The sequence below is a fragment of the Rhinatrema bivittatum genome, chromosome 13 (assembly GCF_901001135.1).
Source record: "Rhinatrema bivittatum chromosome 13, aRhiBiv1.1, whole genome shotgun sequence".
NCBI lineage: Eukaryota > Metazoa > Chordata > Amphibia > Gymnophiona > Rhinatrematidae > Rhinatrema > Rhinatrema bivittatum.
Window position 1 is genome coordinate 29017513 of NC_042627.1, and position 27914 is coordinate 29045426.

General features: G+C 41.1%; 1 protein-coding gene across 3 annotated transcripts in view; it reads left to right on the forward strand.

Moving 5' to 3' along the window:
* Positions 1–27914, forward strand: part of VPS13C (vacuolar protein sorting 13 homolog C) — a 483673-nt gene that overhangs the window by 43505 nt on the left and 412254 nt on the right. For all 3 annotated transcript variants that reach the window (XM_029575527.1, XM_029575524.1, XM_029575525.1), the window contains exons 5-7: positions 2679–2780; positions 13367–13476; positions 25870–25929. In XM_029575527.1, the coding sequence (XP_029431387.1) occupies positions 2679–2780; positions 13367–13476; positions 25870–25929 (272 nt within the window). The remainder of the gene's footprint in view (positions 1–2678; positions 2781–13366; positions 13477–25869; positions 25930–27914) is intronic.

Sequence of the window (27914 nt, forward strand, 5' to 3'; positions counted from 1 at the left end):
TATACTCTGCTTACAAACCTATTTAGTAAATGCAAGCTACTCTTAAACTGGATTATTCACAGTGCAAGGTTTAGATTATTCTACTAATTAATAAGTAACTAACTACCAGCATAGACAGGTAAATCTAATTTCTATGTACAATATGCAGTATTCAGATGTATGAAAATGAACAATAGTTTTACTAGTTTCATAGCATGTGTACTCTGAAAGTGGGGACAGAGATGAATGTAAAATGGTTAAAAGTTCCTGACATAGAATATTTAATTCTTTGATCTTATTAAACTGGTTAGTTTTCCTGTATCGTTCACATGATATAGAATTGGCACAAAAATCACTTTGCGCTATTCAAACATTGGGTTATCAGTGGCTTAGATCTCTCTCATTGTGCCTTTGTTACAAACTAGTGAGGAGCCTTGCAGCAGAATTTACAAATTCACAGGAATCCAGTAGGAGCTGTGATGTGAACATTTTTGCTATGACTGCTAGAACTGGACTGAGACCACCATCTCATTTCACATAGGCTGCCTTATAAAAGTTGGTAGAAATACAACATGGATCTGATTTTTCAAAAGCATTTACATCGGGGCTTCCCAGACTGATCCTGGGAACCCCACAGCCAGTCGGGTTTTCAGGATATCCGCAATGAATATGTATGCGATAAATTTGCAAATGGTGATAACTAGGACTTAGAACCAGGTGGTGTTTTGGTACTTCCTTTAGACATTAAGGAAATCTGAGTTTGTCAACTTACATACACACAAATACCCTGGTGTTTCATCATATAACAATGAATAAAACAGGTTTTAGGATGTGTCGTTTTCAAATTAAAACAGTAGTAATTTAAAGCAGTAGTGCTTCCTGTTAACATATCCAAAAAGATTTCGAAATATCCTGCCTTGCCTGTAAAAAGATTTCCTTTTGGTATAGGTTTGTGTTTTCTTTTTAGGACATTTTTTCGTTTCCTGGTCAATCATCCTCTGGTCTGGACCTACCATTTCTGTTTTTGCCCACCTTTATTTACCATATTCATAGGCCTTTCTCTTTATTGTTTTGGGGTCTCAGAATTCACTCCTTAAGATGTCACAAACAGGTCTGATTAGCAGGATAAATTGATAAAACTAGAGACACTGCATGTAGATTATATTTTATAAATACTCATTGGATATCCCGAGAATCAGTCCAGTTTGCAGCCCTTAAGGTAATAGTGCTTGAGACCCCTACATGAACGTGCAGGGAAGGAATGACCTCCGTGGCAACATTTGAGAAAACAACATATTCAGTATATACATTGAATTCTCACAATTTATTTTTAATGGTATTTTAAAATTTTTGGAGAAACGTGAGAGAGAATTTATTGATTACTTGGCCAGAGAGGTAGTAGATAACTGTATGTCTGATTCAGATTTGATCAATGCTATTTTAAAAGTATATTAATCTACATGAACTCCCAGATTTTCTTCACAACATTTTTCTCTCTGACCCTTGCTTCTTTGAGACAGGTTAGGCTGGCAGAATCTCGGGATCGTTTGTGTTTGTGGCCAGTCCTAATCTCTGGAATGAGTTACTGGTGGAAATCAAAATGGAAACTTGGCTGAGATTTCCTAAAATGCTGAAGGATTTATCTGTTTAAGCAGGCCTATGAGTAGAAAGAATATAAGAATGCATTCTCTTTTATGTGTGTAGGTGCAGGATTTTTAACTAGTATTATCTTTTTATCAAGGCATTTTAGGTGAGTGGTTAGTGCAGTTGAGGAAAAGCAGGAACTGTTTTATGTGCAGAGTGACGTTTGATATTTTATTTTGTTTTAATGCTTATCTTTATTGCGTATTTTGTGTTCTATTTTTATATTACTTTTTATGGATACAGTGTAGTCTGCCTAGAATTGTGGCTATGCAGATTACAAATATTTAAATAAAAGTAAGTATATGTTGCTGCTTCTTTAACATCTTTTTCAAAAAATTGATTGCACATATTAGCTAGATGGCTGCATTCTAAAATGGTGCTTTCCAGTCTGGTCCTGGAGCCTCCGTAATAAATCTGATATTGCTACTCGCACTGAAAATGTGTGAGATTTGACTAGGCTAGGATTTCTGATGTATGGAAATGATACGTATTTTCATTCTGGATATCCTGAAAGCCAAGCCTTTTAAGTAAAACTAAGACTGGGTTGGGCAGTATTACTACAAAATATATCCTTGTCTTTTGATGAAAAACACACATCCTTGTTGCTGAAGGAAAGACCTACAGTTACTTTTTCAATTAAAATTATTAGTTCAAGTTGTTGTGGGGTTTGTTTAATTTCAGCCTTAATTGATACCATGTTGTCAAAGCAACTGTGCATGGCCAAAATACTTTTCTAAGTTTGTTTGGCAACATGTTATGGAGATGCACAATAGCTAAGTTTCATGTTTCTCTTCTTCAGAGTCCGCCTCAGTTAACATTGCTCTAAATATGTAATTTATTGAATGGAAGACCATAGTTTTTGTAATTAAGTGTGTGTAAATATTTGGTTTTAATCACAAACCGTAGAGCATGCTAGTAGCCAGTACAGCTTGGTTGGAGCTTGCGTCAATTCTAGAATACCATTTTTTTTTTTTTTTTTTAAATTTTGTATACAGGTATCAAATAGAGATTTCTTGTTGGAGTGATGTTTTTCTGGCATGTCTTCTATTTTAAAGGTATTAAATATGATGTGGAGAAGGAAGAAAAATTGCTACAGGAGGCTAAGCAGAAAGAACTATTGAGAATTGAAAATGCTTTGCAAAAGGCTGCGGAAAAAGGTACATTATTTTCTTTAAAGCTACGATAGTATTTATTTTATTTTTGGAATTCTTTTATACTGCTCAAGAAAAGAAAACATATTGGATAAATGATACTGCTTTATATCATGATGCCTTAAGTTAATTTTATCATGCATAATTGAGAAGGAAGATTCTCTGAGAATCTTGGGCAACTGCTTAGGATTACTTATATTCCTTTCATTTTCTCTGTTCTTGAAATCTGCATTGGGGTACCCATGGGTAGTTGGGAAACTTCTTTCAGTACTGCAGCCGAGCTAGCAAGAGGTACTTCTGGAGTATGCATACAATACTCTTCTGGAATTCACAATTCCATTCACCTAAAAGGGAACGGTGCCGCCTTGTTAGCATGAAGGAAATATTTGCTTTTTTGTAGGTGGTGTCTTTATTTTATTTTTATTTTGGAGGGCTGGAGGATTTTGACTATCAGAATACTTTGCTGCTGTGGGCACTGGGATATTTTCTCTCAGTGCAGTGGTTCTCAAATCTGTTCCGCAAGATCGCATAACAGATCTGGTTTCAGGAAGTATACAAATTTATCTGGCATTTAGATTGTGCGAATGTATATGGGGTTCTTGATTTGGGAGGCACTGGTTCAGTGGAACGAGAAAACAGCCATAGTTTTACTTTGCAGTAGGGATACTTGCCAAGTTCTCTCTTGGAGAAAAATGAAGGTTTTAGTGAAATCTGAAACCATATTCTTCATCTTTTGTGCCAACAATTACCCCTGAAGGCAACCAGTTTTTGAACTGGGTTGCTCTGGAGAATTGGCCAGGAAATCATTCAAGTGCCAGTTGACTGGGTTGGATTTTGATCTAGGGACAAGGTGTGAATTGTTTGAAAGGAATCAGTACTTCCTCCTTTGTTGCAGACTTGCAGTTTGCTTTTGCAAGTTTTAAGTGTATATGATCTGTGTGTCTTAATAAGGGAAGATATGGGCAATGTTTACTAAAAATATTTCTTTCTGGTCAGATAAAGCTCCCTTTTTAAAAAAAAAAACCAAAAGCTTAGGACTTTTAACTAATACTAATTTTTAACATTTTCTGTTCATGTTGTGCTTTTATTCTGTAAGTTTTAAATATGGAAACATTATGTACTAGGCACAAAGATGAGATTTTTTTGTTAAATGATTTACCTTTCATTGCTTATTGCTATCATGGGATGAAGGCACTCATTCAGGTGACTGCTTCAACTTGCAGAGCTTTGTTTACAAGGACATGAAGTCTGGTAGGTATGCACAGAGACTGCCTCTTTTTTTTTTTTTTTTTTCTATATATATCTTTATCCATTGGATAAAATAAACGAGTAAGTAAAAAATACATTTTCGTAATTAGTTTTTTAATTATCTCATCAGGGTTGCCAATCCAGATTATTGGGCACATATCCCCCAATCTTGAGATCAAAAGACAAGTTATTTTCTCTTTGTGAAAGGTCTAGATTTATTGGATTCTTAGGCAGTAGGGTCAGTTTACTATTTTCTCTGAAAAGGAAGAGCTGAAATTGTGCATAAAGGTTTGTTTCTATATACCTTTTATAGGATTAGGGGAGTTGATTGGAAGGGAGGCTTCAGAGACCTGCTTTTGGAAGGACTAAGTATTCCATAAAAAATACCGTAGTTTCAAATGGAGATGAGAGAAGAAGGTCATAAAATTAAAGTCTTTATGTGGGTTGGAACTGTTCATGCACAATTACACTCTTAGAGGGAGATCAGATAGAAGGGGGTGTCATATTTTTCTATTTCCATCTGAATTGAGAATGTGGAGGATGATCCTGTAATTAGTTTCTGGAAACCCTGTACTGGGGTACTTCCTCTCTCTAGCCTTAACTGCCTCTTTGAGAATGGCTGTGATAAAGACGCATCTGATCCTAGCTGAGGCAGAGTTTTGATAGGGCACTCTGGAACAGAGGAGACACTAGTGCTTTCCACTTTATTTAGTTGATCACTGCCAGTTTCAAGGTTGGAGTTGTATATATCCAGTCATTTTGAATGGGAGGGTTTCTGAGATGGACAGTCGGTCCTAGTAAATGCCAAGATTTCCAGCCCTTGGGCTAAAACTGACTGAGGCTATTTATTTATTTATTTATTTTCTTTTATATACCGACATTCGATCGAGATATCACATCGGTTTACAGGTAACTGAGAGAAAAGGGTGAGGTCCGCCCTATTTTACATTATAACATAACAATTGTAACATGGTAACAAATTATAACAAATATACATGGAAAAAATAAAATTATAGCATAAAACATATATACATTATGGCTTGGTGACAATATAATTTAGGTATCAGAATTGATTTAAGTGAGGCATGGGATTGGAGGGGGGGGGGAGGGGGCTAGGCCAGGATAGGCCAGGATTCCCAGGCCTGCAGGTTGTAGCTGGATAAAGCCAGTTAAAATACTTTCTCAATTGGGAACTAGCTGCAGCAGTATAAAAAGCTTGTTTTCTGCTTGGGATAAAGAGAATACAGAGCTCAAATTCTTGTTGCAGAAGCTCTGTAATTAGTTGAAGATCTCTACAAAACTGCTGTTCTCTTGGTTCTAAGCTTTTCTTGCTGAAACTGAGCTGGTTTTGGTGGTGGCTTTTCTGCTGCAAAGTTTTCCTTTTGTTCATTTATACCAATAAATACTGATTGGAAATGTTGACTGGTGAGACACTATCATCTACTGTTTTTGGAAGTCTGTGGTGGTAGGGCATCTTTTGACCAACTGCCTCAGTATCAGTTTGCTCTCTTTTGAAAATTTGAGTGCCATACTAGTGTTTTGTGGTATTAGTTGTTAATTCTTCTCACTCTATTTTCAAAAGTGCACTAAAGTGTTCCCTTTTTCATATATAAATGTGAATTGATTTTTTTTTATTCAAACATTTCATGCTAAGAGGGTAATTTTTAAAATCTTTTATGTGGGGTGGATAAAAGTGAAACGCATACTTTCGAGCTATGGGAAAAACGTGTTGGGTGCATTAAAATGAGTGGGCATTTAATTTTGAAATTCCAGTGACTACTTTCACACGTACTTTTTACACTTGCTTCACATCAGGTAAAAAGTACCCACCTTCCCTTTGAAAATTCAGGTCAGTACGGAAACTTCATGGGGAATTTCCCTTTGGAAAAACAAGTTGTAGGCAATATAAAAATTACCCTCTAAGTGCACAGTAATTAGGAAAATGTAGACACTGCAAGGGAATACTTCCAAAGGGCCTGTTTCCTCTATCAAGTGTACATTCATTTAGGGTTCTTTGGATTTAGAAGTTCTACAGTTAACAAAACTGATGTACACTTGTATGTTAAGATTTGTGTGCAATTTAGTCCATTGCTTGAGAATTTTGTTATTGCACTCTCGAAGATGAGCTTTCTGTTTCCTTAGCTATTGCTTTCATAATTATAAGAATTCTGTTGTGGGTTTCCTTCTTGAACTAGCTGTGAATGTCATCTCTGTTGGCATTTCATTGAACGCACAATTGAAGTGAAGGCTTACATTGCATCTGTTGTCTTTCTCCTCTTCTCCTACATTTGGAAGCAGTTATCAATCATATTGAGGTCAAAAAAGATAAAACTAATTATAGCAGGTTTAGTTAGCCATCCAGGATATTAAGCGGGATAAATGTCTGCTGAGTATCCTCAAAGTTACTCTGTTACCTGTAGCCAGATAACTTTAAACCTAACCAATGTTGTTCAAAGTTAGTTGGTTAGGATTAAAGTTAGCTGGTCAAAGGTAGCCTGATAACATTAGATGTAGCTGGTTAAGGGACAATAGTGTTTAAAAAAAAAAAAAAAAAAGTGCATGCTCCTAGGGCCTGATTTTCCCCCCCCCTCCCCCCGACTCCTACCCAGGGTGCCAGAAATGTGCCCTGTCAGGCTGTGCCCCAGTCCCCAGACCCCAAACCCTTTGAAATATACTTTAATGTTTAAATCTGTTTATTGCAGTTGAATGCATAATCAAATGATTCAACATGCAGCTCGCACAAATTCAGTTCTTGGAATAGACAGCCAAGAACATAACATAAAAAAAGAATCTAGCTGTAGGAAGTGTGGGTTCTGCTACCCCCCCCAGCCATCCGAATCATAACATAATTCCAATACATCCTCTTCTGATTTATACCACATTTAATCCCCACCCTTCTCTCCCCATTCTAATCCTTTCTCTACTAAAAAGGGAAACTCCCTTTGAAAATTATCTTGGCAGATAGCTACAAAGGCGGCAATTTTTAAACTATGGGAAAACAGCTTAGTACATAGGGCCCACAGTGTTGCCAAGATAGAAGGCAAGACTGCACTATGCAAATACTAATAGTTGCAGGACAGCATTTGCATACCAGATATATGCAGGGCTGTTCAGATATGCATAAGGACAGTAGGTCATCTTTCCTGTATTTTATTTTTCCTGAAATGGTACTAAGTGAATTCTTGATGGAATTTAAAGTACTGAATTTTGATCTGAAATTATTGCAAAAGTAGCTCACTGATGACCTGAAATAAGTGGTTGTTACCATTATTCATGTTTAGGAAATTACCTGTCTCAAATGTTTTCTTTTTGACTACTTTTCCATACTTTGTTTGTCCCTAAGCTGTTCTACTAATTTCTGTTTTTGTCCTTTTTCTCACAAAAATGCTTGCACTAAAAAGGAAGCAAACGTAAAAAGCATAAACATTTTAAGAAACCTTTTAAAGGTTATATCAGTAAAAAAGGTGGGTAAATGTTTGATTTTCTGTGCTGTTTGTTGCCTCTGTTTTTAATGTTCTTTGTTAGCTGATACATTTTTGAACTGTTTGTAATCCGTGTTAACTTTTCAGATATTTAAAAAATAAAAGTATTTGTTAATACTTGAGTAAAGGGAGCAGAATCATTTACTACTTGAAAAGTACATTTGAGAGAGGTTACACTTGATTCTTTGAAAAGTTTTGGCAGGAAAGAAGGAAATTTAGATTTTTAGCTTACACCAAGACATCTTTTTATTGGTAGATCAAGACAATTTACTGTTGGGTACAGTAGGTATTTCCCTATCCCCAGAGAGCTTACAATCCTAACCCCTAGATTCATCAAAATGCTATAAATATAGTGGAAATGGCGCCCATAATAACAAAGGGGGCGTGGTGAGGCTAATTTCCCTGCTTCCGCATCGCACAGGTAATTTGCGCAATGTGAGATACATTTCACACCTGCGCTATTTTATCCATTGCATGCTGATTAATCCACTGCAGGTGCATTACCAACCAAAAAGGTTTTTATCGCAAATGCCAGTTTGGGCAGGAGAGAGACCAATATGTAAGCGGGGGCACTATTAAGTCTGGGTGGGGTAGGTTTTGGGGGGCAGTTTTACATACGAAGTCAAAGGTACGAACAGGAAAGTTGACATCAGTGAAAATTTTCTGTCATTTGGAGTGATGAAAGGTAAAAGTTGATTTGTATAATGTACGCTCTACCTAGGTAGAGAGTCACTGATGTCAACTTTGCTGTTCGTACCTCTGACTTCGTATGTAAAACTGCCCCCCAAAACCTACCCCACTCCCCAAACCTTACACAGACTTAAGTGCCCCCTCTTACAGTGGTATAAATAGTAAGCTTACATATTGATCTCTACAGAGGTGTGCTCTTGCTCTTGCTTGGGCCTTAATGTGAAATGATAAATGACGCAGTAAGTTTGTACCCAAGGCAACAGAGTCAAGCGACTTTCCCAAGGCTCCAAAGACAGTCAGTAGGATTTGAATCCTGGCTTCCATCAATATAAATTTAATTTGCCTGACCAGACCAGTCCAGTCATGAGTTTTGTTCACCCACCAGCAGATGGAGACACTGCGCAACTAGAGTACTGAATTTCCATACATGGGATCCATTCAGCAAGTGGCAGTCAAGTCTGTGTTGATCCGTCTGCAACAGATGATAAATATGCCAGCAGTGCAGCTGAATTTTCTGTGAGAAATTGCTCTTGAAGGGTTAGAAATCTAACCTTCAGTAGAGTAGGGCTGAGCATGGGTTCTGACTCCTGGCAGGAACTGGCCCATCGGCTTGATGAGTGAAAGAAAACCATAGGAGTCTGTGTTTCTCTTTGTACCCTATCCCCTTCATACCCAGACCCTACTTAAAAATAAATAAATATGAGCTGTGGCAGGCTTGGCGTCGCCTGGCAGGCAGAGCTCCCTGGAAACCAGAGGCAGAATTAAACCTCCAGAGAACCATGGTAGGGCCTGGTCATTTTCTTCTGCTATTCTAAAGCTTGGAGATCCATGCCGCAGTAAGCAGGGACTGGGTGAACTACATTTGGCAGAGCAGCAGGAACATGGGAAGCGGGGCTTGTGGATGTAAAGGATTTTTCCACAGTCCACATACCTGAACTTTTTCTGTTCCTGCTATCTCAGCAGGAACATAGTTGATGAAGGAGAATTAGTGAGTGCTGTCTTTTCATTAATAGTGGACAGGTAGGGATATGCCTTTGGATCTCATGGTGACAAGAGAATGTACAGCTTACAAGCTGCTTAAAAAAAAAAAAAAAGGATCAGAATGGTTGGATGCTGTGAATCAGCCTTCTGTTTGTTTTCCTGCTCCGCTCAGTTGTGGGCCAGTTACTACAGACGATTGGAGCACGTCAGGAATGAGTAGTGCTGGTGGCCCCAGATTGGTCTGGGAGACACTGGTAAGCAGATCTGATCAAGGACGTTGAGATTTCCATAAGGGCAGAAATCCTGTGCCAGGGTCTGGTTTGCTTAGCTGACCTGTTTATATTTTGTCTTGTGACACGGCTATTGAAAGGAAAAGGTTGAGAAACACAGATGGTATTCTAAGGATGTGATTTCTATCTTTTATTGCAGGAAAGGAAGAGATCCATATTTTTGGTTTGTCAGGATATGGAAGGTCTTTGAGGAGTGGTGGTTGTGTCACTGTTTTTAAAGCACTGCTCTCTGATTTTAGCCTGTTAGCAAAAGTGTTTGGCTTTGAATTCTCTCAAGATTCAAGTAGCAGTGATTGCCAGTTATAGAGGGCTAGTGCAGGGGGGATGTCTGTATCTGCTTATCCAGATTTTACATTTCCTGAAAAGTGAAACTTCACCAGTAAGAACAGGGGTGGGCAATTCCAGTCCTCGAGGGCCACAAACCTGTCGAGGTTTTAGGATATCCTAATGAATATGCATGACACAGATTTGCATACAACTGAGGCAGAGTGCATGCAAATCTCTCTCATGCATATTCATTAGGGATATCCTGAAAACCAGACTGGTTTGTGGCCCTCAAGGACTGGAACTGCCCACCCCTGAGTAAGAATGACCATTCTGTTCTAGGATCTTAATTTGGTTTTTCGAGCTTTGTGTGTGCTGCCATTCAAGTCTGTCAGGGAGGCATTGGTTAAGGATCTTATGATCAAGACTTTTTTTTTTTTTTTTTTTATATTTTGGTAGCTTTTCTGTTCAGCTAGGTATGTTGCTGCTTCAGGCTCTCTTGTGCATTTTTTAACATTCTCTGTGTACTATACCATTGTTCCTGCCAAAGGCAGGCAGTCTTTCTGTCAGCCTTCAGAAAGGAGGATGGGACAGTGCAGTCCAAGGAACTTCATCTGCTAGATGTGTGCAGAATTCTGCTCTGGTATTTAAAGGTAACAACAACTTTAGAAGGTCAGATTATTTTTGTCCTGTTTTTATGGTCAAAAGAAAGGTGAAGCTGCATTTAAGGCCACTAGAGCTAGGTGGATCAAAAAGTTGATTGAGCTGACCAATATATCTAAAGGGCTTTTTGTTCCTAAAGAGCTCAGGGCTCATTCTACAAGGGCATAAGTGGCTTTTTGGGCAGAACATTATTTGGTTCCACCAGAGGAGATGTGCAAGGTAGCAACTTGGTAATCCTTGCATTTATTTATCAGACATTACCACTTGGACATGTGAGTTAGAGATGCTGCTGCCTTGGTGCTGGGGTTTTGAAAGCAGACTTGTCAAAGTTGCTTAGGTATATTCCATACATCAAGATTGGTCTGGTAGGATGAAAAAAAGAAGTACCTGTTAATTTTCTTTCCTTGAGTCCTACCAGATCAGTCCAGGAACATGCTCGGTTATCCTTCAGCTTGTTTTGAAGACATTTTGTGTTCTCCTTTCTAGTTTTTAGTGGTGGTTAAATGTTTAGGGTTCTCCTATATTAGTCAGTGAATGTTAACTATTCCCCTGCTTTGTGAGTAGTGGATACATTTTCATTATTTTTTTTTTTTTACAGAAATAGTGGATTGCCTCTGGCTGCAAAGGATCCTATATAGGGAAGTTAAACAAACTAGTTGTTCTGTCTCTATCTGCTAGTAGATGAGAAAAAAACTCATGTCTGGACTAGTTTGGTAGGACTCAAAGAAGAAAATAAGCAGGTAAGAACCAGATTTTTCCTTTTTGGTTCTATGGTTTGGTCTTATTCCTAAATCTTTTTTATATTTTTGCCCTTGTTATATTCTTTTGGTATAAAAGGTATTCATCTTTTACAATGGCGATCCACACTTTTATTTTAAATAGCATTCTTCAGGTGTTGGTATGTTTGTGTGTAAGAGTGATGTCTGCATGAATCTTTGCTTAGTATCAACACAGATATACTTCCATTTACTTTTGTTCAACAGTAATGAACATTTTTTTTAATTAGTGTCCAATGTTTTTGTAAATTTCTATCTTCTCAAGATATAAATACAAAATCAGTGTAGAAAAGTTGATTTTAATAAATTTTGGCTACTTTAACCAAAATTTAAATGTATTAAAATAAAAACCCCACAAAACTATTTTGTAACTGTTCCTGCCACCAACTTATAGTAAGAGTATTGAAGAGTCATTTGAGACCAAAATGTGAACTTGAAGGTGAAACAGAGTAAAAGATGGTGGAGGCTTCTGGTTGCAATTTTAACAGTTATTATTTATACAAGAGATTCCTGCTTTCCGGAGCATGTATGTGTTTCTGGCTGACTATTTGGATCTAAAAGAAAAAAATACTCGATTGGGATACCTTTGGATGAACAGTCTGAAATATCCTGAAAATATGGTGTGTCTAGGACACTAAACAAGTTTATTTTGGGGTGGGAAAAGGAGAGACATGTGGACATGATCTCATAAGCCACCTTCTTTCAGAAAGTAGGCTGAAAATGGAATAGTTGTAGGATATAGTCTTGTGGTTCTCTTTATCTTTCTATATGCATCTTTCAATTGATAGGGCTTTGTCACTCTGACAGATTTCTGGGCTTTATTTTATTTATTTATTTATTTTTTAAACCTGTCCAGGGCGCTTACTATATATATAAATTGTAGAGCTTCTGAAAAGGATTCCATGTTAAGTGTCAGTATTGCTGTTTGAACTTAAATAGGTAATTGTAATTTGATAAAGATACTACCAAATCAAACAGAATTCTATTGAATACAGTGTATTGTCTAGCAATTATGCTGATTATGCTATATGATTTTAATTTTTGGTGTAGTTGTCTATAGTATTTACTATTGCAGCCTCTTTGTGATTTTTGTTTTTAGCAGCTGAATAAACGGACAGGTTTTTTTTTCTATGTGAATGTAAAGAGTGTTCAGTTTTGTGTGCATGTGAGATTTGTGTATTCTTTGGTGCAAGCATTTAAAAATCTTTTTGTATTTAAAATGAATAGCTTTTGATAGCAAATGGACTAGGTGCCATGAAATTGGTTTGCTTGTTAAGACCGTTTGACAACGTTAACAAATATACACAATAATTGTTCTAGGGAAAAATTTGTTTCAAATACTTCTAAACAGGGATTACTGCATTTTGAAAGCATTTTATATTTTGTCATGTTTTTTCTTGTACCATTTTCTTTATTTTTTGCTAAATGAATGTCTCCCTAGGTACTAAAGTTTGAATACATTGCCTTAATTCTTTTTTCCAACTACCATTTCACAAATTCTTCATAATCAGCCTTCCTAATGCTGTCTGCTTCTAGTTCTGATGACAGTTCATTTTAAACTCCCACCCTCCTCTAAACCTCTTTCATCTTCCCATATTTTTTTTGCTTTGACTTCTTACCGGGTTACGTTTGCTTGGCTTGTCCGGACATTAAATCTAGGCTCAATTGGAAGTAAATGTTTGGGGCAATTATTTGTTTAGATGGGATCTGATAAAGAACTATTTTGGAGCTATCCTGCTTATTCCTTTCTTTGTTCTGGTAAACTACCATAGCAGACTCATGATTGAACAGGCAAAATGATGCTCTGTTCTGATGCATGTAACACTACTTTAAAAATGCTAGCAGATGCAATTTTGGAATGCTTCATAGCATTCATTGCTCTAGTTTAATGATATGTTGAATATATTGCACACATACTTGTGCGCCCTCTCGCTTATTTTTTTTTTTTGTATAAGTATCAAAATGTTTAGACAGGCTTCCTAGTGGAAGTCTAGAATAGTTCTGTGTTTTTTGTTTTTTTTTGTTCTGAAAAATATGCTGCTGCATGCTAAATATATATCTCAAAACAGGGTATACTATCAAAGTGTGAAAATGTTTGTTACATAAAGAGAAATCTAGTGAAATGTTCTTGGAAATCCAAACATATTGCCTGATAAAGTGTTGCTATCTCATTCTTTCTGCTTTTCCCCCTCCTCCAGAAAAACTGAAAGAAGAAAAGAAAGATACATTTTTAGAAAAGCTAGCAACTCAGGTTATAAAAAATCTGCAAGTCAAAATCACAAATATTCATATTCGATATGAAGATGATGTAAGTAATGTTTTAAAATTTTGTTAAATAATTTGTAGCATAAATTACAAATATAAAGGTGGGATGGCATTCAGAATACATTTATGCATGGAAATAAGGATTAAAAAAAAATATTACTTGTCTAGCTTTCAGGAGTTGAAACTCACTTCCTCAGGCCTAAACAGAATGGATAAAAAAAAAAAATAGTGGATCAAAATGTATTGCAATGATAGAAGAAAGGGGAGGACTGATGGGTGATCAGGTGACAGGCAGTGCAATTTATGCTTGTAATGAATAACCGGAGTATCTGGGACCCATTTATGCCAGCCCTCCATGATCAAACCAATGAAACAGAATCAGACACAAACACTCATAGATAGGCACCAGCCATTAAGCTGATTTGGAATGTAAGTGGCCTCAGTCTTATTAACAAGAACAATTATAGGCAACAGGGGCTGAGCCTCACCTTCCTAACCTTCCTTCCCTATCCCTATGGAGCAGTTTCCCCAGGAGCTATTTCCAGGGCTCTTTACAGAAACTCACCCTACCCGGTAATGCCAACACCCTTTCCAAGACCTGCCATGTATTGAAAAGCATTGCCCCTTTGTTGCCCAAGCCTGCAACTGCCCTGGTTCACTGTGCTGATGGCCACCCATTCGCACAGGCCACCAGTAATGTGCCTCACCCTTTTTGTCTTCTGAGGTTCAAATACCTAATATACCCTTTTTGCCAGAAAGCACACCCTCATACTTTTGAAGAGGAGGTGCACTTCTCAATATGTGTAATTGCTATGACCTGTCAGGATCTAGGAAAGAGCCTTATCAAAACGTTTCGCAAGGAATTCAGGAATGTCACCATTTCCATCCCCGACAGAGGTACTCCATCTCTTTTGAAAAGCACAACACAAAAAATAACTAACCAGTCATTCTGGACATGCTACCTACCTTTTCCCATTTGGCTATTAATTCTGTACATCCCCTTGTCTATAATGTGGATTGTGCAAATTTTGAAGCAGAGAGGGATTTCTGGCTATAGAAACTTGATGGCAGAAAAAAAGAACACATGGCCCATCTAATCTACCCATCCATTCAATTTATTTAGTCCTTATAATTCCCATCACTCCCTCAGAGATCTGCTGTATTTATCCTATGCTTTCTTGAATTCAAATACCTTTTTTTGCCTCCTCCATCTCCATTCGGAGGCCATGCCAATCATTCACTACCCTCTGTTAAAAAAAAAAAAAAAAAAAAAAAATTAAAAAAATTGATTACTCCTGAGTCTACTGCTTTCACCATTATCCTATGATCCCTTGTTCTAGAGTCTCCTTTCTGTTGAGAGAGGCTTGTCTCCTGTGCATGGAAACCTTTTAGATATTTAAGTCTCTATCATCTCCCCTATCTCACCTTTCCTCTAGGGTACACACATTTAGATCTTTGTCTATCACCATATGCTTTAGAACGAAGGCCACTGATCATTTTAGTAGCTTTCCTCTGGACCGACTCCAACCAGTTTATATCCCTTTGAATGTGAGGTCTTCAGAATTATTCTCAGTATTCCAAATGAGGTCTCATTAGGGACCTATAGAGGTGCAATATCACCTCCCTTTTTCTGCTGACCATTCCTCTCCCTAAGCAGCCAAGCATCTTTCTGGCTTTTGCTGTCACTTATCTATCTGTTTGGCCACTATAAGATCATCAGATATAATCCTTCCATTTTTTTCCTCAGAAGAATTTTGCCTCCAATACTGTACCCCTCTCCCTTAGGTTTTTGTATTCTAAATGCATTATTCTGCATTTTCTAGCATTAAATCTTAGCTGCCAGACCCTAGACCATTCCTTGAGTCACTAGATCCCTCCTTATGTTTTCCACACCTTCTTAGCTGTCTATTATAGATTTGGTATTGCTGGCAAAAAGATAGACCTTTCCTAACAATCCTGTTGCTCATGAAAATGTTGAAAAGAACCGGTCCCAGGACTAATCCTTAAGCACACCACTAGTAATGCCTCCCTTCTCAGAGTAAACTCCATTTACCTCTACCCTTTGTCACATCCCATTCAGTGAGTTTCTAACCCATATTACATGCACACAATTTATTTGTAAGTTTTCTATGCAGAACTGTGTCAAAGGCCTTACTAAAATCCAAGTACACTGCGTCCAGCTCATTTCCTTGATCCCAACTCTTTGGCCATCCAATCAAAGAAATTGATGAGATTTGTCTGACGAGTTCTCTAGTAAAACTATACTGCTTATAGTTCCCAGCCTCCTGTTTACTTCTACTTTTATGAATAGGAGTTGCATCTACCCCTCTCCAGTCCTCCAGAACTACTCCAGATTTTAAAGAAGCATTGAAAAAAGGTCAACCAGTGGAGCTGCCAGGATTACTGTTCCATCAATACCCTTAGATGTATCCTATCCAGCCCTATCGTTTTACCTACATTTAAGTTTACTTAGCTCTTCCCGAATGAACTGTTCTGAGAATCGTATGTCACATGGAGTATTTGCCTACATCATTCTGTCTAGAATGAATGACCATAACATTGGGGTAATCACCTGGATATGCTATGTCCACCAATGGCTGACGAAGAAAGGGCATGAGTTCGACCCAACGCATGCAAGTCCTGCCAAGCCATTGCACTCTCAAATACATCTCATGTCCTTCAAGATAGTTGACTGTCCTGTATTCTCTGCCTCGGAGATGAAGGAATGCCCCAACACTCAAATGATGTGAATTATTTTGACGTCTAAGAAGAAAGAGAACCAGTATAGTTATTGAAGTTATAGGGTAGCGCATTTTGGGAAAATGTCCTTGTGCCTTATGTAGGAGACAGCTGACAGCCTGTAGCGCCTCTTTGAAGACAGCTGAGAAGTGAATATTGCTCAGGGGTTGAAGTTTTTTGTATACAAGAAAGACACCCTCCAACCATCCAAATAGCTAAATAGGCTGCTACGTTCACAACCGGGCAAGTTACCAGGCAGAGCACTACTGATGGTGAGAAGTGTTGAGCTTTGCTATTCTGCTTAGTCTTTGATTACTGAATCAACAAGCCTAGCTGTTTCTTGGTGATTGAGACAGCTGAAAGGGGCAAACCACTAGGAACAGATCTTTGTAGTGCCAGCCACCAGTTCATCCAGCTGCAGTGTTGTGAAGAAGGCAACCATAATTACCACATGCAAAAGTGCAATCTCAAATGGTGATATCACTATCCCAGGGAGCATCTACCTCAGTAGGGCAAGCTGGTCAAGTATAAATGGTCGGTGCTTATCCAAGTGCTGTCCCTTGTCAAGGGCCCAACCCACCCACTTCAGTATAAATGTAGAAATAAGATTAGGCCAACTCTGCTTTGGCAAAGAAAGGTAGACCAGCTAGGTGAGATTTGACTCTGTCTCTAAGTATACTGACCTTTCTCACTTCTAAGATGTAGTCTACAACAGAGGATTCTGGTTTTGTTCCTCCCACCCCAGCTTCTACCAGTCAAGAATGATGGGACCATTTCACATCCTCTGGTCTATACTTTCTAGGTGGCTGGAGCAATGGAAAGTCACAGCGTGTTCTCTGCATCTTCTCTTCAAATGACCACAGATATTTTGACACTGATTGTTCTAATGAGTCTGCTTCTGGCACCAACTTTCTGAATCTGAGACTACTTGTAATGAGAGAGAGAACTGACAATCTCGTTGCAAGCTTCAGGTACTTTGCAGGCTCTTGCAGCAACATTCAGATGCAAGCAAACTAGCACAAATTCCCTTAGGAGCTCTGCCACTAAATGGCCTTTGGCTGACTGGGTACTGATAGCCTCAACCACTGCTGTATTGTCATTCCAGAACACCACTCTCCTGTTTAAGCTACATGCTCCAAACATGATGCTGAATAGCTTCAGGAAGGTAATGCTCTCAGTGACTTCATGTTTTCTCACAGGACAAGCAGGATGGTTGTCCTCACAATGGGTGACATCGAGGATGGAGCCCACCACGGAAAACTTCTGTCAAAGTTTAAACAGAACTTTGACTGGCCCCTACTGGGCATGCCCAGCTAGGCACTGACCCTGCAGCCAGCAGGGGTCTCCCTTCAGTCTTCTTTTTTCCGCGCAGCAGTTGCCACGCGGTGAAAGGAGCTCCCTTACCACGTTCCTGACAGGAATTCGGTACTTTTTTTTCCGAAGAAAATTTGCCCCTCAGGGGTCTCCCTTCGACAAATTTTTGTCACCTTCGCGGAAACCGGTAAGTTTTTTTGCCTTTTTTCCTCGACTACCGTCGAATTTGGCCCTCGAGGCCTGTTGGCACTTACCGAGCCCGCGACTAAATTTGGCCTTAAGCCATGGCGACGGGGTTCCGTCGATGTCCGGATTGTACCCGGACTATGTCAATCACAGACCCTCATAGGGTTTGTGTTTTGTGTTTGGGTAGTGAGCATGATGTCCTGACTTGCACCAAATGTGCCCTAATGACACCTAAGGGTCGCAAGGCCAGGATGGAGAAGATGGGGCTCCTCTTCCATGCACCCACCCCAACGCCATCGATAGCATCGACGTCATCGGAACCGGCACCGTCGAAATTGCACCACCATCGTCAACCCTCCGGTGACCGTCCACCATCGATGACTTCTCGGCCGTCGACTCCTGTCCCCTCCCCGGATGGGCGAGGAGACCGGAAGGACAAACATCGTCATCGACGGCACAAGTCTCGGCCTGTCGAGGATCCACAGTCATCGACCTCTGAACAGGCCGAACAACCGACTAAGAGGCCTCGATCAGACTTGGCACCGTCCACGTCTCGTTCGCAGGCATCGAGAAAACCCTCACCCTCTCGGGGTGTGGGAGCCGTGAGCCCACCGGTTACGGTGGTCCCTCTGGCTCTGCCTCAGCCTCCCTCTCCCGTCGAGCCGGGTATTGTTACCCCTGGTCTCCGGGCTGAACTGGACCGGCTGGTCCAGGAGGCCATCGAGAAAGCGATGCAAAGATTCCAACCTCCATTGGCACCGTCTCCGGCACCGATTCCGCCACCGGCATCGACCCCGGCACCGACTCCGCCACCGAGGAAGGAACCGACCACCGAACCTTTGGTGGAAGCGCTGGCACCGCTACTACAACGTATGGAGGCACTTGTACATGCCCTTCCATCGATGATTCCAGTAGCACCGACAGCGCCATCGTCTCCGACTGGATTGTCATCGGCGGGAGAAACACCGTTCCTGATTCCCCCTTCCGGGGTGGTCCCATCGGTGCCTTCTCGTATATCTCCACCGATTTATCCTTTGGCTCCATCGGTTCCAAGACCGGCACAGACTCCATCGGCAGCACCGAAACCCTCGATGCCGTTCCCAGTACCAATTGTACCACCGGTTCCTCCAAGGTTTCCTTCGATGCCTTCGGATCCTCAACCAGGTCCATCGGGGCTTCAACCCCCAAGTGATCCCTATGATACCTGGGGTGATGATACATCTTCTGACACAGATTTACCATCACCGCCTTCTCCTACAGAGAGTAGAAAAAGATCTCCTCCAGAGGATCTCTCCTTTATTAATTTTGTAAAGGAGATGTCTGAAATTGTACCATTTCAGCTACAATCTGAGACCGATGACAGACACCAGATGATGGAACTGCTTCAATTTTTGGACGCTCCAAAAATCATCGCTTCCATCCCCATTCACCAGGTGTTTCTCGATCTCTTAAAGAAAAACTGGGAATCTCCTTCATCTGTATCACCAGTTAATAAGAAGGCTGACTCCACATACCTCGTCCAGTCAGCACCAGGCTTTCAAAAGTCTCAACTGGATCATCGCTCTGTTGTGGTTGAGTCCGCACAAAGAAAGGCCAAGCGTCTAAAGCCACACTCCTCCACTCTGCCGGTCAAGGACAATAAATTCCTGGACAGTGTGGGACGGAAAGTGTACCATGGAGCTATGCTGATTTCTCGCATAGCCTCATATCAACTCTACATGACGCAATATAACAGAGCCATCCTTAAACAGATGCAAGATTTTGCTGACACATTACCTGACCAATACCAGCCACAGCTTCAGGCCCTTCTTAACAAAGGATTTGAAGCAGGGAAGCACGAGATCAGAACGGCTTATGACATCTTCGATGCCTCCACAAAGGTTTCAGCTACTGCCATTTCGGCCAGACGTTGGGCTTGGTTAAAGTCATCCAACCTTCGCCCAGAGGTCCAGGATCGTTTAGCGGATTTACCCTGCTTAGGAGACAATTTGTTTGGAGAACAAATTCAGCAAATTGTAGCTGAATTAAAAGATCACCACGAGATGTTAAAACAACTTTCTTCTGTTCCGTCTGAGGTTTCCTCCAAACAACCACTTAAGAAGGACTCTAAGAAGTCGTTCTTTCGGCCACGCCGTTACTACCCTCCATCGGCCAGGCCTCGTCCAGCTCGATCCTCTACTAGGCCTCAGCCGCGTCAGCCTAGGAAACAAAGGCCTACTGTAGCCCCTCCTCCTGGGCCTGCGGCTGGCCTTTGACTCCCCTGTAGGGAACACATGCCAAACCCCTCTTCCAGACATTCCTGTAGGAGGTCGACTGTACCATTTTCTACAACCTTGGTTGCAGATCACCTCAGATCAGTGGGTGCTAACAATTATCGCACAGGGTTACCACCTCAACTTCATAACTCTTCCGGCAGACTCCCCGCCTCTTCAAGCGTGGAGTCTATCCACCCATTTGGCTCAATTACAACAGGAAGTATCTCTTCTTCTGCAATCAAATGCTATAGAACCCGTTCCTCCCTCTCAACGAGGCAAGGGATTCTATTCCAGATACTTCCTAATACCAAAGAAATCAGGGGGACTGCGTCCCATTTTGGACCTTCGAGCCCTCAACAAATACCTTCAAAAAGAGAAGTTCAAAATGGTAACCCTAGGCGCGCTGCTCCCTCTGCTACAAAGAGGGGATTGGCTGTGCTCTCTCGACCTCAAGGACGCTTATACCCACATTGCGATCACACAATCCCATCGCAAATATCTGCGGTTTCTAGTAGGCCACGACCATTATCAATACCGTGTCCTACCTTTCGGTCTGGCTTCTGCCCCACGAGTCTTTACCAAATGTCTCGTAGTGGTAGCAGCATTCCTAAGGAAGGAAGGTGTCCACGTCTACCCCTACCTGGACGATTGGCTAATCAGGGCCTCCACCCAACAGATAGCTCAATCCTCCCTAAAATTGACAATTCAAACACTCCTTTCCTTAGGGTTTCTTGTCAATTACGAGAAATCTTGCTTAGTCCCGTCTCAAACCTTATCCTTCATTGGGGCAGACTTGGACACCTTACGGGCAAAGGCTTACCTTCCTCTTCAGAGGGTCCACACCCTAATATCCCTGGCTCGCCAGCTCCAGTCTCAGAACACTGCCACGGCTCGCCAGTTCCTCATTCTCCTAGGACACATGGCATCCTCGGTTCAAGTCACTCCCATGACCCGACTAGCCATGAGAGTAACACAATGGACTCTACGACACCAATGGATTCAAGCTTTTCAGCCTCTGTCCTCCATAGTCACAGTCACACAAGCGCTGCGCCTATCCTTAACCTGGTGGACGACTCCGGTCAACCTCCTTCAGGGCTTACCTTTTCTTCCACCGGATCCGCAAGTAATCCTAACCACCGACGCTTCTCACATCGGTTGGGGAGCCCATGTGGACGACTTCCAAACCCAAGGGTTATGGTCCAAAGAGGAAGCCGAACACCAGATCAATTTCCTGGAACTTCGAGCAATCCGCTATGCGCTCCGAACTTTCAAAGATCATCTATTTCATCAGATAATCTTAATCCAGACGGACAACCAAGTGGCCAGGTGGTACATAAACAAGCAGGGAGGCACAGGCTCCTTCCTTCTGTGTCAGGAAGCTGCGCAGATCTGGGCGGAAGCCCTCTCCTACTCCATGTACCTCAGGGCCACTTACCTGCCGGGAGTAGACAATGTATTAGCAGACCAGCTGAGCCGTGTCTTCCAACCACATGAGTGGTCACTCGATCCTCTGGTAGCGACCTCTCTGTTTCACAAGTGGGGTTCTCCCCGCATAGACCTCTTTGCGTCCCCTCAGAACCACAAAGTGGACGATTACTGCTCTCTCATTCGGAGCCAGCACTCTCGGCCGAGAGATGCATTCTCCCTCAAGTGGACAACCGGTCTGCTCTATGCATTCCCTCCACTTCCTCTTGTGTCAAAGACTCTCGTGAAGCTACGCCAGGACGGAGGAACCATGATCCTGATAGCACCTTACTGGCCACGCCAAGTATGGTTTCCAATACTCCAGGATCTCTCCATCCGCAGGCACATTCCTCTGGGAATGGACCCGCATCTGCTCACTCAAAACGACGGATGCCTCCTCCATCCCAACCTCCAAGCCTTGTCCCTGACTGCATGGATGTTGAAAGGTTAGTCCTTCAACCATTTAACCTTTCAGATTCCGTTTCTCGGGTCCTGATAGCTTCACGAAAGCCTTCCACAAGAAAGTCTTACTCCTACAAATGGAAAAGGTACACATCATGGTGCACTTCTCAGTCCCTTGATCCCCTTTCCTGTCCAATCTCCAAATTCTTGGACTATTTATGGCATCTCTCTGAATCAGGTCTTAAAACCTCTTCTATCAGAATGCATGTCAGTGCGGTAGCCGCCTTCCATAAGGGTATTGGGGGTACTCCTATTTCAGTACAACCCCTAGTAACACGCTTTCTTAAGGGCTTACTCCATCTAAAGCCACCCTTGCGTCCTCCAGCCCCATCCTGGGACCTTAACCTGGTTCTTGGTCGTCTAATGAAACCTCCTTTCGAACCTCTGCACTCCTGTGACTTTAAATATCTCACTTGGAAAGTGTTATTCCTTTTGGCTGTTACTTCAGCTCGCAGGGTTAGTGAATTACAGGCCCTAGTTACCTATCCGCCTTACACTAAGCTCCTGCAGGACCGGGCGGTACTCCGCACTCACCCTAAATTTTTACCTAAGGTAGTTTCGGAGTTTCATATCAATCAATCTATCGTACTACCTATCTTTTTTCCCAGGCCCCACTCCAACTCTGGAGAGCAGACCCTGCATACCCTAGACTGTAAACGGGCTCTAGCTTTTTACCTAGACCGTACAGTTTCTCACAGGAATTATTCGTCTCTTTCCATCCTAACAAGTTAGGACAACCTGTGGGTAAGCAGGCTCTTTCTTCCTGGTTGGCGGACTGCATTTCTTTTTGCTAAGAGCAAGCTGGCATTCCTTTTCAAGACCGTGTTAAAGCACACTCTGTGAGGGCCATGGCGACGTCAGTGGCACACCTTCGATCAGTGCCGCTTCCTGACATCTGCAAAGCTGCAACCTGGAGTTCTCTCCATACCTTTGCAGCCCACTATTGTTTGGACAAAGCTGGAAGACAGGACTCCATCTTCGGCCAATCTGTCTTGCGTAACCTTTTTCCAACTTGATGTACCAACACCCTTCCACCTTCCCGGTAGGGTGCGGATGCCCTTTACCAAATTCCACCCCAGTTGTTGTCCCTGTTGCACATCGTTGGGTACATTTGGTGCAAGTCGGGACATCCTCAGCTCGGTACTCACCCATTTGTGAGGACAACCATCCTGCTTGTCCTGTGAGAAAGCAAATGTTGCTTACCTGATGTAACAGGTGTTCTCACAGGACAGCAGGATGTTAGTCCTCACGAAACCCGCCCGCCTCCCCGCGGTGTTGGGTTCATTTTATTTTTACTTCTAGGCACTGCCTGTAGCTTGAAAATCAGACTGAAGGGAGACCCCTGCTGGCTGCAGGGTCAGTGCCTAGCTGGGCATGCCCAGTAGGGGCCAGTCAAAGTTCTGTTTAAACTTTGACAGAAGTTTTCCGTGGTGGGCTCCATCCTCGATGTCACCCATTTGTGAGGACTAACATCCTGCTGTCCTGTGAGAACACCTGTTACATCAGGTAAGCAACATTTGCTTTACCCAGTCTGAAGGCCATGTGTCAGCTCACCATGCCCTTTGAAAGTACACTTCAAAACCAATAGCCCCTGCCACATTGGAGAAGAGTTTCAGATCAGCGTTGGAGACCAGAGTAAGAAGCCATATCATCACTCCATTTAAAGTTCTTCAAAAAATGGATCCTCTTTGATTGCCCTATTAATGTGGATGCAGTGATGGCTGCACAGCACATCTTTCGTTGACAAAATGAGGAGTCTGAGGAATACAAGGACAATGAGAATGACCCTAGTAGCAAATGCTAAGCTGCAGATTAGAGATTGCATGCACTTCAGAGTGACTTTGGACACTCGAGCTACATTTTTCACCAGAGAGCACATTGAGTTGAGCTTGTTGTATGGCAACCTGGATGTCATGTATTCTGAATCAAGCTCGATGCCTAGAAATTTGAGAATGGTGGATGTTGTCCAGAGCAAGTGGTGTTTTCAAATTCCCATGGCATCTTGTGGAACAGCTGAAAATATTCTGAGGCATTGCTTGGGCTAATGAATCGGAAATGTTCCAAACAGTGGATGATATTGTAAACACCCACCCCTCATTAGGCAGCCACCCAGTGCAAGAATGAGCTGAACATTTCAAAATAAGCACATGAAATGGAGCACCTCATCAGCATGCACATATCATAATAATAAATTCTCTCAAAGTGGAATCCCAAGAGGCTGAAGCAGTCAGGGGTGTACTGGCAGCAGGTGGAAGGCTGATTCGATGTTCAATTTTACCATGAGGGCATCGTGGCTGCAGTCCTTCAACAAATTCAAGGTGCTGTCAAAGGAGGCATAGTGCACTATACACTCCTCCTGTGGAATTAATGCATTCACGGAGAAGTCTTTGGGGTAAGATAGGTTGCATATCAACCTATGCTTCTTTGGCTCCTTTTTTGGGATCTCTGCTAGTGGGGGAAAGACCTGTAGCTGAACGGGCTGCAAACAGCCAACTAGATTTCCCAACTAGATTTACTTTTCCAACTTCACTCTGACAATGGCCGCAAGGTGGCTAGCTGACCCAGAGTTTGGAAGGTCCAGCCCATTAGGTGGTCTGCTATGAGGAATTCTGAAGCTATCCTGAAAACTGGCCAACAGTGTGGCTGCCTGTGGCTCTGGGTATCTGGTGCGTCAAGGCGCCATGGCACTCCAGCTAACCTGAGATTCGGTGTCCTCCCCATGCCTCCCTCCACCACATACAGAGGCCTGATGGGCCAGGCTAGTCATCTGGCTATTCCATCCCCCTACATACCACCCCTCCACCAGCTGCCAAAAGGTGGGGAGTGAAGTTAGTCACTGACGAGGAGGCTAAGAAAAAGGGCCCAGGTGCCCATTAGGGTTCACTGCTGCCAACTTAAGAAATCTAGGTCTCAAGTCCTTTTATTGTCAATTCTGAACTATTAGATCATTATGCAGGATACATTTTATAAAATAAAAATAATTAACACAAACTGTACTTGATCTAGATAGAAAATTTAGTAGAGCCAAAAATTCTAACTTTGCTGTTAGGGATTTTCAGTTAAACAGATGTTCCGGATGGTGAAAAATGAAACACACTTTTAAAATGTGCTATTTGTTCTCAGATACTCTGTGTATGCAGCATTTTGCAGACACATGGAAGCAAAGCACATTTTAAGATTATTTAGGGGTTGGATTGTAATACAAGAAACCTTTACTTTGAATCATTGGTCAACCGCTGTATCTACTAAACTTTTCTGTATGTCCCACATAATTTATCTGAATGTACATATCTTTCCTTAACAGGAAGATCTAGTCAGAAAAACAAAGCACACAAAGCCCATTCATTGTGATCATTGACTGTAATTATTATATTGTGGTGATTTTATTTTAATTATATCATTTTATGTTCAGTTTAATTTTAAATAAATAATGGTTGTTTCAATTAATTTTTTAATTTAACTATTAGAAGACAGGTTTTCAAAGTGTGAAATTACTGACCTGAAATAAATGATGAACCCAATGTAGGTTTAAATGACACTGGCGTGCCTGGGAAATGAAAATAGAAGTGTGTGAAAAAAGACATCGGCCTTTCTCACCACATTCACGTTGCCCTTTATTTTAAACTGGTGAATATGCTGCACAACTGGCAGGTTTCACAATTTTTATCATTTTGCATGGAAAATCTTACTTTAGGATATATGATGAACAGATTCTTGAACATGTGAATTTGGTAGAATTTGTTGTACATTTTGCAAAATGAATAGATACTTTTCAGATTTTCTTGTTGACTCTCCCAAACCCGTTGTTTTGCTTTGGGAAATGGACTGTATGCGAATGATTAAAGGTGCAAAGGCCTTGGACTGCAGTTTTCTTAAAGAAACCCTGCCCCCATGCACAGTGGCAGCCTGGAGTAGATAATTTTTGGAGAAGCACAGAATTTGATATTTATTCATCATAACAAATCTATTATTTAATCTTTAAACTCTAGTTTAATTGCTGTTCTTTTCTTTTGCAGATCACAGATTCTAGCAAACCTGTTTCTGTGGGTGTTACATTGGGAGAGCTGAGTCTCTTGGTAATGTGGATTTTTTTTTTTTTTGTATATTAATTGTTCCAGGGCATGGAGTTAGTCTGATTCTTATAATTAGCAAGTTAGTATTAATTGTTGCTTTTGTGGGTTAAATGTTTACAGCACAGGCTTACTGAACATTTTTATCAAACCTTTATTTTTCCAGTTAATTTAGCAGCAACACTGCTATTCGTTGCTGCTTTATATGGCTGTATTATGCTGTGTTTTTAAAAATTATGAATTAGTTATCAAAGATGAGAAATGTAAGTTCTTATCTATGGATTGAGGTTTCTTGCCTTCAGTGGCAATGGATACATCTTTTATGCTTATAGGAGGCCATTTTCACTAAGCTGTCTAGTGGGAAAGTACGCAGATATTTTTGTCTCCAGATAGGTTTAGCAAATTGCCATAGACAACCTGCACAGGGAGTATCTTTGACAATTTGCTAACCTTGGGCTTATACAGATGTACATGCATATTTGAAAAAGCAATATCCACACTCAGCTTTTTTTTTTTTTTTTTTTTTCCCCCCTGGGACAAATTTACCCTTGCAAACTCCTGATTTTGTTTTTGTTTTTTAAACACTGATAAAAGTATGCATATGGTGAAATGTGTGTACTTTTTACCCACTCAGCGGGAATCCGCTTTATCCACGTAACTTCCAAAGTTATATGGATAAAGTTAGTTTTGGAAGCTGCCCTTAAAATGGAGGGCTGAATTTTCAAAGCAATTTAGACATGTAAAACCCAGTTTTATGAGTGTAAGTAACTGTTTGAAAATAACTCGGGGTCAGTCCATGTAAAAGTACACACTTAATCCTATAAGTGAACTAGTGGTAAGCATTTTGGGGTGGAGTTGGGGCAAGGATAGGACTCAGACATGTACTTCTGTATTTTCAAAAGTATATGCCTGTTTACACATAGAAACTAAACCTTGCTGGGAGCAGCTTTAACTTTTCGTATGTTGCTCCTGATCAGTTATGCAAGGATTTTCAAAGAATATGTAACTTTACTGCTGTGCAGGCTGTTTTAAAATTACCCACAGAATGTCTTAACCAGTTTAAAAGTAACACATCTAGATATAAGAATATTTCAAATCCTATAATATTTGGGATTTAAAACATCCTTCAAGACGAAACAAGGAGAATCATGGAGTGTGAACCCCTTGCACTAATATATAACTTGGAACTAGAAAACCTAACTCCCCCCGCCCCAGAAAAAATCCTAAGACCTACAACCGCTACTACTAGAGGATGAACTGCTGAAGAAAGATTCCCTGTCTCTCCAGTTCTTGCTTTCCAGCAGCAGTTAACCTGAAACCAAAATTCAGAAGTGTCACAAAAAAGCCATAAAAGAAATGACACAAAATTCCATAAAAAGTCATGGTGCAAGCTGTCGGCATATACCCCCCCCCCCCCCCCCCCAAAAAAAAACCAAACAAACAAAAAACCTTGTAGGATAAAGGTCCAATACACACTAGGCCTAGAGTCATCATTCCACTATAAATATACAGGAATGATGAGCTGCTGCCAGAAAGTGATAGCGTGCAGCATCGCAGCGGTGCGTTTTCATGCGCCGCACGCTGTCGTTCCCATAGTGCTACAGAAAAAGGTAGTGTTATTTCCGGCGATAATGTGTAAAACATTATCGTCCGCAGTGCTACCGAAATCAAAATTTTTCTAATCCTGCCCGAACCCCGCCCTAACCCCTCACCTTTCCCTAATTTACACGTTTACGTCATGATCTGGTGGTTGTTGCGTGCGTTAGGGCATTATCACCTGCGGTAACGCCCTAACACATGTGATAAGGCCACATCGTGATTTGATGAATGTCCCCTTAAATTACCTAAGTAGTTTTCTTCCTACTTAAAGTGTTTGATATGAAAGTTTGGAAATAAACAAAATGTCTTCCTGGTGAGACACTGTTGCATACACCAGTGTGCACTGATCAGTAATTTAGTTCATGATTGAAATAATGGTACTTTCCTAGCAG